The sequence below is a fragment of the Solanum pennellii genome, chromosome 10, assembly GCF_001406875.1.
Source record: "Solanum pennellii chromosome 10, SPENNV200".
Lineage (NCBI taxonomy): Eukaryota > Viridiplantae > Streptophyta > Magnoliopsida > Solanales > Solanaceae > Solanum > Solanum pennellii.
The window spans coordinates 67,041,269-67,054,563 of record NC_028646.1 but is presented as its reverse complement, the minus strand read 5'-3'; the positions used below and the strand labels follow the sequence as shown (position 1 = coordinate 67,054,563).

The 13,295-nt window shown below is 32.7% G+C and overlaps 3 protein-coding genes across 3 annotated transcripts; all 3 read right to left on the bottom strand.

Moving 5' to 3' along the window:
• Window positions 1-2,127: 2,127 nt before the first annotated feature.
• Window positions 2,128-3,242, bottom strand: LOC107001832 (proline-rich protein 4-like). The gene is made up of 2 exons (XM_015199793.2): window positions 3,011-3,242; window positions 2,128-2,777 (listed from the first exon to the last, which is right to left on the bottom strand). Exons 1-2 carry the CDS (start codon window positions 3,171-3,173, stop codon window positions 2,251-2,253), a joined length of 690 nt encoding a protein of 229 aa, XP_015055279.1. The 5' UTR covers window positions 3,174-3,242; the 3' UTR covers window positions 2,128-2,250.
• A 2,382-nt stretch (window positions 3,243-5,624) lies between these two features.
• LOC107001765 (proline-rich protein 4-like) lies at window positions 5,625-6,747 on the bottom strand. Its single transcript, XM_015199740.2, has 2 exons — window positions 6,511-6,747; window positions 5,625-6,277 (listed from the first exon to the last, which is right to left on the bottom strand). The coding sequence occupies exons 1-2, from the start codon at window positions 6,671-6,673 to the stop codon at window positions 5,748-5,750; spliced, it is 693 nt and encodes a 230-aa protein (XP_015055226.1). The 5' UTR covers window positions 6,674-6,747; the 3' UTR covers window positions 5,625-5,747.
• Window positions 6,748-8,047: 1,300 nt separating this feature from the next.
• LOC107002773 (translocon-associated protein subunit alpha-like) lies at window positions 8,048-12,678 on the bottom strand. Its single transcript, XM_015200938.2, has 8 exons — window positions 12,438-12,678; window positions 11,533-11,697; window positions 11,131-11,181; window positions 10,953-11,041; window positions 9,322-9,399; window positions 8,990-9,193; window positions 8,504-8,581; window positions 8,048-8,388 (listed from the first exon to the last, which is right to left on the bottom strand). Exons 1-8 carry the CDS (start codon window positions 12,499-12,501, stop codon window positions 8,338-8,340), a joined length of 780 nt encoding a protein of 259 aa, XP_015056424.1. The 5' UTR covers window positions 12,502-12,678; the 3' UTR covers window positions 8,048-8,337.
• Between the last annotated feature and the right edge of the window lie 617 nt (window positions 12,679-13,295).

Sequence of the window (13,295 nt, the reverse complement as noted above, 5' to 3'; positions counted from 1 at the left end):
AAAATTACTCCTCACATAAGAACTATTAGATGATGAAACACAAAATGTGGTAGATTAATATTTTTTATCCAATTTATAAAGGGAGAAATTAAGTACATGAAAGGTTTGTGCATGAATGTGTTTAATGGAAGAAGCTAAAAAGTTTTAACAATCAAATTCATTAAAAAATGGAAGTTGTAACATCTAATCATGTATTTGGTCTAGCTTAATTGTCATTATTGATTTAATTTCAAAAATTAGTAAAAGATTTTTTAATTTAAAAAATTGGTGAAGGCATTTTCCTAATCTAACTTTGAACTTAAAATCTTCCCACTTATAATAATATATGATATGATATGATAAGTTTACCAATTCCAGCATTTTACATAGCTAGTTAAAATCATAAAAATTTAAAGTACTTCATACGTCTATAATATTAAATAACAAGATTCAAAATTCTCTCTTTTATTTCTTCAAACTACGTGTTCAATCAAACTAAGACACTTGAATTGAAACGGATAAAGTATCCACTAAAGAGAAAAAGACAGGTACATCATGCTGGCATTTTCATGAAATGGGAATTATTCGTCTTCTCACACTCACAGTGAATAAGTGGACATTTCTCAACTAATTTTTCTTGCTATTAACTTCAACATACTCGTACTTATGGACGGACTATATGCATCATCATGCATATGCATATTATATTCTTCATCCTTCTTCAAATGATCTACTAAATGATATAATGCAGTATATCTTATTTTTGTGCCATGAACCAAACACGTAATAATTCTTATATAACTAATCTCTATATAACTTGTCTACGAATGTAGAAACTTGCTTTTATATTCTATTACTATAATATGATTCGTCCCAAATCATCAGTTTATCATCCAACCAATTGAACTAGAGTGGGTGGGTAATTTTGGACCCACCTTACGATCTATGGTTAGCATCTGGTGCGTAGATAATTTTTGGGCAATTTTTAATTGTTTTTGTTTTGGGCCCCAACATCAGTGAGATAGGCTCTGCTATGATATCATGTTAAATTGTGTAATTGGTCTAACTCACACCTCAAAAGTTAGGTTAAAAGAAAAAGTATCGGTCAAACGTTATAAGGAGTCCACTTATCTCATTAATCATCAATATGAGACTTTTTTACTTTAACAACTAAATAGGAACTACGGGAGTACAAATTATCTCATATTTATGTGGTTTGACTTGGCACACCAATTAAGAAACAAATTATTGAAATAGATATTTTACCAACTTTCCTTGTTGAATGATGTTTAGTGAAGAAAGAGTATTTAATGTTGATGTTAAAACATGGAAAAATATAATTGTCTTTTTTTGATATGTCAAAAGTGATAAGTAAAAAAAATAAAAATATACATTAGGAATAAGTGACTAGTAAAAGTGAAGGGATGAAATATATATTAGGAATAATGTGTTTATTTGTTCAATTGTATATAAGCTTAAGTGCCTACTTGTGCACACTCGAAGTTAAAAGTCATAATTATCAAGTGACGCCAAGTTAATGATCATGTTTATGCATTATGTCTTACGGATATATACCCATTTTTACCACGGAGGCATAATTCATTTAAAAGTTGGGTCTGGGTTAGGTTTTTAAGTTTATAAATTCTTAATTTTAGAAAAGGCAGTTTACTAGGCTTTTTATATATCGTGCACTGCATGGGTTATTCGGAGAGAAGTTTCCAACAGAATCTAAGATATACTCAAGCTCGAACTCAAGACCTCTGATTATTGTATCGCACACTGTTGGGGCCATGTGGGATAACGTTTCCAATATAATTTTATACATACCCAAGACTTGAATCCAAGACTTCTAATTAAGGATGAAGTAGTAACACCACAACACCACAACCCATATATAGGTTACTTATGAATGTTAATAATCCGTACGAACAGACAACTAGATAAGTAACACATTTCTATTAATTCACCACTCCATTAACTATGTCAATCCTTCCCTTTTTTTAACCATTTTGCCTTTATCTTTCATGGTTTGACATTCTCAAACACCATCATCCTTCACTTATACTATTTCATGCAGTAGAAAGTTTGACATTGATTTCAGCACATATGCAATAGTACATGTGGACTTGTTACTTTTAACTCGAACTATATATGTAAATAGAAGTTTTATTAAACGATTTTGAAACATGCACATACATTAAAAGGCACAACAACTAACTTCAAATCTTGAATCCGTCTATATGTTAGTGCATTATTCTTTTTAAAGCCCTCCTATGGCTGAGTAAGAGAAGGTGGGAACAATGGTTTTTGAAAAATTGGTATCTCAGGGAATGATTTTTTCAACATTGGTGGGATTAAAGGTAGAGGTGGCTTAGTGTAGGTTGGAATTGGAGGTAGAGGTGGTTTTTTGAGGATTGGAATTGGAGGTATAAGTGGATTTTTGAATAAGGGAAAAGGTGGAATTTTTGGAAATCGTGGATGCTTGAAGAATGGCCAAAGGAAAGCAGAGGTGCATAAGGTTGTTGAGAATTTTAGATTTTCAAGTGGTTTCAATGTCTGTTTTTCATTGATTTCTGAATTGATGAATACAATTTTTGAGGCTTCTATGCCATTGTGTGTTGGACATGGTGTAGCTGATGCACTATGGAGTTGTGCAAAACAATCTTCTTTCAATTTCCCATCTTTCACCATCTCTTTAGGAAGTAACACCACGAATTTTCCGTCTTTGTCTAGTTTTCCCTCTCCTCTTGTATTTATCTCTCCATTTGCATTCCTGCAATTGATGGTAACACCAAGCCCTGAAAGAAAGAATCGTTATAGTCAGAGTCAGATTTAGGATTTCAAACGAAGAATACAGGGTTTTACAAGCTTCAAACCAATGGTACCACTACTGTAAACGCAGTCAGGTGCACAAAGCTCCCATTATGCACAGAGTTCAAGAAATGTCTAGACCACATTAGGTCTATTGTATGCAAATTTTTTCTTTTACATTTCTGCAAGAGACTGTTTTTTGGTTTTAACGATTACGTACCTGAAAAAACATGAATGGTCTTTATGTTACTCTCTTTGCAATCAGCGCACTCCCCAAATCCAACAACCTGAATTGTCTTATCATCAGCATAGCAGAAGCTCACTGCAAATAATAACAAAGAAACAGAGAAGACTCTGCCAAAAAGGGACTCATGAAGCCCCATTGGGATCACTATGCTAAGGGCAAATGAGCTCTTTTGCAAAAAATGTTAAGTTAAAGAAAAAATTGATCTGTTGAGTATGTTTGATTGAGATGCTAAAGGGTGTATTTATAGTACAAAAAATGATAACATTTTTTATTAGTTACACTTACAACCAACACATAGTTAAGCACATTCACATGAAATTTTGACTTATGGAATGTTTAGAAGAGGTTTGTAGCTAGCAAAAGTTCAAAAAAAAATAACTAATATGGGTGAGTTGTTAGATCAAAAGTCATTAACTTCATTCAATGAAGTATCATCCAACTACAAACCTCGTTTGTTTTCTATTTCTAAACCTATTTAGCGGTTCTCATTTATGTAAATTTTGCTAAAATTCAGAGTAGTTACATGTGAACTTTTGACTACTTTTAGTTAAATTTCCATTTGGGACGTTCAACAAACACTTTAAAATTAATTGTATTTATAAATTGACATAGATGATTTAGTTTGATCTTTTTTCAAATAAAAATCGATCCAAATCGAACCATATTTGACACTCTTTCTACTACTGTGCCTGATTTGCTTCTTTTTTGTGTGTGGAAGTACTTCATTTGTCTCAATTTAATTATCTTACTTTAGTTTGTTTCTAAACCAATATCTCTTTTTTTATTTAATAAGTTTATCAATTCCAGCATATTACATAGCTAGTTAAAATCATCAAATTTAAAGTATTTCATACATCTATAATATAAGATAACAAGATTCGAAAATCTCTCTTTTATTTCTTTAAACTAGGTGTTCAATCAAACTAAGACACTTAAATTGAAACGGATGAAGTATTCAGTAAAGAGAAAAAGACAGGTATATCATGCTGGCATTTTCATGAAATGGGAATTACACACTCACAGTGAATCAGTGGACATTTCTCAACTAATTTTTCTTGCTATATTAACTTCAACTTACTCGTACTTATGGACGGACTATATGCATCATCATGCATATGCATATTATATTATTCATCCTCCTTCAAATGATCTACTAAATGATATAATGCAGTATATCTTATTTTAGTGCAATGAACCAAACACGTAATAATTCTTATATAACTAATCTCTATATAACTTGTCTACGAATGTAGAAACTTGTATTTATATTCTATTACTATAATATGATTCGTCCCAAATCATCAGTTTATCATCCAACCAATTGAACTAGAGTGGGTGGGTAATTTTGGACCCACCTTACGATCTATAGTTAGCATCTGGTGCGTAGACATTTCTTCGGTAATTTTTGATTATTTTTGTTTTGGGCCCCAACATCAGTGAGATAGACCCTGCTATGATATCATATTAGATTGTGTAATTAGTCTAACTCACACCTCAAAAGTTAGCTTAAAAGAAGGAGTATCGATCAAGCGTTATAAGAAGTCCACTTATCTCATTAATCACAAATATGAGATTTTTTTACTTTAACAACAACTAAATAGGAACTACGGGAGAACAAGTTATCTGATATTTATGTGGCTTGACTTGGCACACCAATTAAGAAAAAAATTATTTAAATAAATATTTTACCAACTATCCTTGTTGAATAATGTTTAGTATTAAGTCGTGAAAAATGAATTGAAGAAAGAGTATTTAATGTTGATGGTAAAACATGAAAAAATATAATTGTCTTTTTTTGATATGTTAAAAGTGATGAGTAAAAAAATAAAAATATATATTAGAAATAAGTGACTAGTAAAAGTGAAGGGATGAAATATATATTAGGAATAATGTGTTTATTTGTTCAATTGTATATAAGCTTAAGTGTCTACTTATGCACGCTCGAAGTTAAAAGCCATAATTGTCAAGTGACGCCAAGTTAATGATCAGGTTTATGTATTATGCCTTACGGATATATAACCATTTTTACCACGGGGGCATAATTCATTTAAAAGTTGGGTTTGGATTAGGATTTTAAGTTTATAAATTCTTAATTTTAGAAAAGGCAGTTTACTAGGCTGTTTATATATCGCGCACTGCATGGGTTATTCGGAGTGACGTTTCCAACAGAATCTAATACATACTCAAGGCTCGAACTCAAGACCTCTGATTATTGTATCGCACACTGTTGGGGCCATGAGGGATGACGTTCCCAATATAATTTTATACATACCCAAGACTTGAACCCAAGACCTCTAATTAAGGGTGAAGTAGTAACACCACAACCCATATATAGGTTACTTATGGATATTAATAATCTGCGTGAACAGACAACTAGATAAGTAACATATTTCTATTAATTCACCACTCCATTAACTATGTTAATCCTTCTCTTTTTTTTAACCATTTTGCCTTTATCTTTCATGGTTTGACATTCTCAAGCACCATCATCCTTCACTTATACTATTTCATACAGTAGAAAGTTTGACATTGATTTCAGCACATATGCAATAGTAGATGTGGACTTGTTACTTTCAACTCAGAACTATATATGTAAATAGAAGTTTTATTAAACGATTTTAAAACACGCACATACATTAAAAGGCACAACAACTAACTTCAAATCTTGAATCCGTCTATATGTCTGTGCATTATTCTTTTTAAAGCCCTCCTATGGCTGAGTAAGAGAAGGTGGGAACAATGGTTTTTGAAAGATTGGTATCTCAGGGAATGATTTTTTCAACATTGGTGGGATTAAAGGTAGAGGTGGCTTAGTGTAGGTTGGAATTGGAGGTAGAGGTGGTTTTTTGAGGATTGGAGGAATTGGAGGTATAAGTGGATTTTTGAATAAGGGAAAAGGTGGAATTTTTGGAAATGGTGGATGCTTGAAGAATGGCCAAAGGAAAGCAGAGGTGCATAAGGTTGTTGAGAATTTTAGATTTTCAAGTGGTTTCAATGTCTGTTTTTCATTGTTTTCTGAATTAGTGAATACAATTTTTGAGGCTTCTATGCCATTGTGTGTTGGACATGGTGTAGCTGATGCATTATGGAGTTGTGCAAAACAATCTTCTCTCAATTTCCCATCTTTCACCATCTCTTTAGGAAGTAACACCACGAATTTTCCGTCTTTGTCTAGTTTTCCCTCTCCTCTTGTATTTATCTCTCCATTTGCATTCCTGCAAGTGATGGTAACACCAAGCCCTGAAAGAAAAAATTGGTATAGTTAGAATCAGATTTAGGATTTCAAACGAAGAATACAGAGTTTTACAAGCCTCAAACTAGTGGTACCACTACTGTAAAAGCAGTCAGGTGCAAAAAGCTCCCACTATGCACAGAGTTCAAGAAATGTCTAGACCACATTAGGTCTATTGTATGCAAATTTTTTCTTTTACATTTCTGCAAGAGATTGTTTTTTGGTTTTAACGATTACATACCTAAAAAAGCATGAATGGTCTTAATGTTACTCTCTTTGCAATCAGCGCATTCCCCAAATCCAACAACCTGAATTGTCTTATCATCAGCATAGCAGAAGCTCACTGCAAATAATAACAAAGAAACAGAGAAGACTCTGCCAAAAAGGGACTCATGAAGCCCCATTGGGATCACTATGCTAAAGGGCAAATGAGCTCTTTTGCAAAAAATGTTAAGTTAAAGAAAAAATTGATGTGTTGAGTATGTTTGATTGAGATGCTAAAGGGTGTATTTATAGTACAAAAAATGATAACATTTTTTATTAGTTACACTTACAACCAACACAGTTAAGCACATTCACATGAAATTTTGACTTATGGAATGTTTAGAAGAGGTTTGTAGCTAGCAAAAGTTCAAAAAAAAAAACTAATATGGGTGAGTTGTTAGATCAAAAGTCATTAACTTCATTCAATGAAGTATCATCCAACTACAAACCTCGTTTGTTTTCTATTTCTAAACCTACTTAGCGGTTCTCATTTATGTAAATTTTGCTAAAATTCAGAGTAGTTACATGTGAACTTTTGACTACATTTAGTTAAATTTCCATTTGGGGTGTTCGACAAACACTTTAAAATCAATTGTATTTATAAATTGACATAGATGATTTAGTTTATCTTTTTTCAAATAAAAATCGATCCAAATCGAACCATATTTGACACTCTTTCTACTACTGTGCCTGATTTGCTTCTTTTTTGTGTGTGGAAGTATTGTCTCAATTTAATTATCTTACTTTAGTTTGTTTCTAAACCAATATCGCTTTTTTTATTTAATAAGTTTGTCAATTCCAGCAGTTTACATAGCTAGTTAAAATCATAAAATTTAAGGTACTTCATAGGTCTATAATATAAGATAACAAGTTTCGAAAGTCTCTCTTTTATTTCTTTAAACTACGTGTTCAATCAAACTAAGACACTTAAATTGAAACGGATGAAGTATCCAGTAAAGAGAAAAAGAAAGGTATATCATGCTGGCATTTTCATGAAATGGGAATTATTCATCTTTCTCACACACACAGTGAATAAGTGGACATTTCTCAACTAATTTTTCTTGCTATTAACTTCAACATACTCGTACTTATGGACGGACTATATGCATCATCATGCATATGCATATTATATTCTTCATCCTCCTTCAAAAAATATAATGCAGTATATCTTATTTTAGTGCAATGAACCAAACACGTAATAATTCTTATATAACTAATCTCTATATAACTTGTCTACGAATGTAGAAACTTGCATGTATATTCTACTACTATAATATGATTCGTCCCAAATCATCAGTTTCTCATCCAACCAATTGAACTAGAGTGCGTAGCCTAGAGTATATGAGATGGGTCCATAAAATTTACCTTGTGAGTTCTTGTTATTGTTCTTTATTTAGTTTCTCTAACCACTACTTATAGTGAACTTTACCTTGCTGAATACATGTTATTGTTCTTTATTTAGTTTCTATATCACATATAATATTTCTATTATATGCTTTTAAAGATCTACAAGGTAAAAGGAGTCATCCAAGTTCCATATACTCAAACAAGGCCACGAGAACCATTAGCTGGCCAAATCTATCTACCCAGAAAAACAATAAATATTTGAAAGGAAAAAATGTGAATGTGTTAGACAAAATTGTCTTTGCGACCTCCAACTACAAGTCAGTTGGCACTAAATAGACATGGATGATAGGTTTTTCCCTCATGCTACAACAGTGGATTCTATTTTCGGAAACCTATTTCATGTTTTCAACTATTCGCAACTCTATCTCTAGCCTCAGTATCAGAAACTTCAAGCAATTCACTTCTTCTTCTTCGACTTGTTAGAGAGCGATTGAGAATACGCAGTTCCCTGCATAAACACACACAAGGAGATCGAGATCATACCCAAGTCCAAACATAAAAAGAAATCATTTTAAAAAACTAGACGTAAAATATTTCCAAAAGTAAAATGAACCACCACAAACCTCAAGCCATTCATCCGTGGATGCATCTGTTGTTGCTGTTCCAACTTCAACCTTTGCCTTTGGTGCTCTCTTAGTTTTCTATACATACATCAAAGAAAGAAAATCAAGGGTTAAAAGGAAAAGGACCAACAGCAGTGCAATATACACTTTTTGGACTTAAAACACACATTTACAATAAGATTGTCTCGGCCCCATAGGTAAACCCCTCGTACATTTTGTGCTCTTACAGTAATGCCCTTATATGTATGGATATATCTAACTGTCACCGCCAGATCAAGTCTCAGTCAGTACCAAATTCTGAAGATTGTTGATACCAAACTAATCATACCATGTCAGGAGGATAGGGGTGGATGAGAGGAAAAGTATAACCCTAATCACGAATGAGGCCATTCACACATGTATTTATCAATTCACCCAGTAATTCTAATGCACTAGCAATATTCTTCTGCTCTCATGAGGTGCTTATATGAAGAGTAATGTAATCACCTTTGAGAGATTTTGTATCTGACCACGAATCCAGAATCCAAGAAGGGCAAGGAGGGCAATTCCAAGACAAAACAAGAAAACAGACTCAACACTGAGAAGACCACCAGGCTCAGTCACTTCAATAGTGCCATTGTAGAATGTACTTTGAAAAGGGTTCTGGTCTATCTCATAAACAATAATACCGACAAGATCAAAGCTTCCGGGCTGCAACATCAAATAAAAATTATTGAGAGTATGAACCAACAGCAGCATTTAAGTGTGAGCAAAAGAAGTACAAAGATAAGCAGATAATAAAAGAGAAAAGCAGTATAAATGTTTGCCAAGCAACCAACCTGCATAAATTTGCTGACAGCAAATATATATGGGAAAGTGGCCTGAGCAGAAGGTGGAACTGTAGCATTGTTAAAAGCCTAGGAAATGGGAGAAGATACAAAATTAGCAAGGTCTCTAACACAAATCACAGTGAAATAGCATGAAAATAGAGACTAATTTGAACAGGAACTCCAGATTAACAACAGATGTTCACAAGAGCTTTCATCCTGTAAAGCATAATAAAGCAATCGTTGCCATTGTGACATATATATTGTACTTTACTTTCAAGATAATTTTGAAGTGATATTTTCTTCTCAAATAATTTACCATCTGTGTTACTTTAAGAACAGATCAATTTCAGTAATATACAGAAGACTAATGATAAACCTAAAATTATATCCAAGGAGCAATAATAATAAGAAATAAGACAAAAACCCAAAAAGGAAAAAATTGTTTCAATCGTGAGAAGAATGAGTTTTGTATACAAGCTCATTCAACTGGCAGCTAACCAGCTCACATCCCTTGTTTTTCCACCCCGGGTAGGGGTGGGTATTATAGTCTCAACAGCTTCACCTTAAATTTAACATTTCATTTTGAATGATATGTAGTATGCACCATCAAAATTGAATTAGTCACCAATATCGGCAAAGCACACCCCCATGCTTTATAGGAGGAGCTCATTCCAGCAACTGTTAACTCCAATTCTCTATTGAATCACGGACAGATTAATGGCAACTGAACTTAGTGCAGCTTGAAAAACAGACAACATACACTACAATCAACGACATGCAATCCATGAAACACTCTGTATAAGAAAATTTATAGAAAGCCCTACACATCTTCAGAAGCTTTTATCGAATTTATATTTTATCTATCCATGTCAAACAGATAACAATATAATTAACGTTCCAGTTTCTAGGGTATTTCTGTAATACTTCACTAAACTTGGACTTTGCACAAACAGTGGAATGTAAACTTGGACTTTGCACAAACAGTGGAATGTACTTTTTAGGTGAAGTAGTAGTGATCTAAACTTTTCTACGAACAAGTCAAGAGGCTCAGAGCAATCGCAATTCATGTCTATTGCTTGATCATTCTTGATATCATTTTACAATAGAAATACATTTTGGAGATTTTCATATGCATAAATGCTTTTTTCATTTTTCACATTGTAAAACTGAAAATGATCTGCTCATTCTCGTCATCCTAAATCAATGTGAATTAACCTAAATATTAAATAATGACCTTATTATTCATGGTACTAAATGTTCAAAGTCTTCTGACCACCAACTTTTGAGAAAATCAAACCAAGCCATTTGTTAAAACCAGAAAAGTTAAGGGCCCGACAACAACTTTCTTGAAAATTGGCTTGCTATAAAAGCAAGTGCATGAAACTTAAGCTAAATAAGGAAACTATTAACCTTAAGGTTTAAAGTCAACATGAAGAAACCTTAAATAATATTGAATGTGACCCGAAGAACTCAAAACTCAGTGGATAGGTAAATTCCAGCTTAATGAACCAAAATAACAAGTAAAATAAATTTGAGATGAGAAGTTTTTCTTTCAGCATAAAGGACATAATACACCACAAACATTATGGAAGAAGCAGGGTGAGTCCTGATTTCTACCAAAAAAAAATCCAAACAATTACCTGTACAGACAGATTTTGAACCAAATAGCGGTGATCAAAAGGAAGGTGAACGCTGGCTTGGATTGCAATGATATTCAAACTTGAATCTCCTGTATTAGGCAGCCAAAATTTGGAAATGAATCACTAAAATTAAGCACTTGAAAGGGAGGATAAATACACTGAAATACCAAAGGATTACCATCATTTTTCATTCCAACTAACAGCTCACTTTCCTCACCAGCTGCCACTACTGCAAAGATGATGAAATATGTTCAGAGAGATGCAGTTCTTAAACTATAAAGTACTACTCACTCAGTTTCAATTTTCAAAAAGAATGACATTCTTTCATTTTTAGAATGTTTCAAAGAAAAATGACCTCTTTCTTTTTTTGGTAACAACTTTCCACGTGGCATGTTTAAGGCCACAAGATGAAAGGGCAATTTTGTACATTTGACCTACCTATAATTTAGGACCATAATATTCAAAAGTCTTCTTTATACTCTTAAACTCCGTGTCAAGTCAAAGTAGGTCATTCTTTGTGAAACGGAGGGAGTATCATTTAAGCAAAAGATTAAAGATAGAAAACAGGAAGGGATTATACCCTTAGAAGGGTTTTTGGGGAAAACACAAACCGTCTCAATCCCAGGTGCGGGACTAAAACTATCACTGCCAAAATCTCGGACATCCTCATCAACAATTCCAAGATCTCCTGCTTCTCCAGTGCCTTCTACCACATCTGTTTCAGGGTCGGATTGACATCTAGCAACTATGAAGAAAGTCAATACAATAAGAAACCAACATGAAATGCAGGAAATATTTGAAAGGGGGACTCCCTCCTAATAATCAACTGCAAAAGAAGAAACACTAATAAGCAAATCAGCTACACAAATCCTCTGTAACCTTTCTTCTATAATCATGCCCAAAGTCTAGAAGACAATAGTCAATAAGGTATGCAAACTTCAAGAATAACTAACTGAAAACTGAAAAATCAAGCAACTGAACTACTCTATTAGGTGGGATCTATGCATGCATCAACAGTTCTTTCCCATATCATATATAAAATGAGATTATCAAATCAAAGACAGTTAATTTAACTACCGCATTACTAGTACAGCGTTTCCACTATCGCCACCCACAGCACAATTCAAAATCCAATTTTTCTCCAAATACTAAATTTTGCTTTAACTTTCATTTCCAAATGGAGAAGATTATCAAGGTATGTAGCCTTAGCATTCAGAGAGAGATTTACTCAACCAAGACAAATCACATATTCACACCAATTAGAACGATAACATAATTGGAAACAAATACATAAAAGAATTTCAAAAACAAACAGCAATAGGCTGATATTTGCCAGTGATTTCCAATATCTAGAGCATCTCAACTTTTAACAGTAAATAGAAACCTCGATTGCATCGAATTGAATGTCAACTTCAAAGATCACAAAGAAAATTAAAAGACATGGAAGAATATACAAAGGAGCGATCTGGATCTGAGGAAACTAACCTTGAATAAATGGTGCAGAGAAGAGGATGAGAGCGAGGAAAATAGAGAAAACCCTAATCGACATTGTAGATCGAAGATGAAGATGGAGAGAGCTAACAGAAATGTAGAGCTGAGCTAAGAAGGACCCAAAAAAAAATAAAGCCCAGCAAAAGCAGCAGTTTTTGTCGTTTTTCGGCGACGGTAAAACAGAGGAATAGGAAGTGAATCTCCTCGTGTTACCAAATTCGGAGATCCAAAACCATACCAATACGGGGGCCCAACTTAACTTTTCCAATTAACCAACGTTTTCTTTATGGAAAAAAAAATAAATATATATATATATATATATACATAATTGTTTTCATTTTTGAATATATGGAGGCACATTTAAATATTAAGATATTCATTAATTTAAAGAAAGTTTAAATCTTAATAATTTATATTCAATTCATTACGTTTGATTTTTTAAATCTGAATCTCATCATTTAAAATTCAAATCATAATGCTCATTTATTTTCTTTTTTTAAAAAAAAAATCTTATTAGATCTTTAAAAATAATCTAACTGAATCAAATTTATACAAAGAGTTTTAACAACATTCATTTAATAAGCTCTATTCCATATTGAAATAATGTACAACTTCTGTTTTTCTCTCTCTCCCCTGATGTCTCTACCACTCTTTTTTCAATCAAATAAATATTAATTTTTTTTTCTGTTGAGCCTATAAGTTTTCATATCTTTATAAGTAATTTTTTTTATATTAATAATTTTTTGAAATGTATTAATGTATGTCGAAATTTCTTGTTATCATAACTTTTGTTGGGTGTATTGATGTATACTATTGGTCAAGATTAGAAATAGCTATGTAAAACATACAATA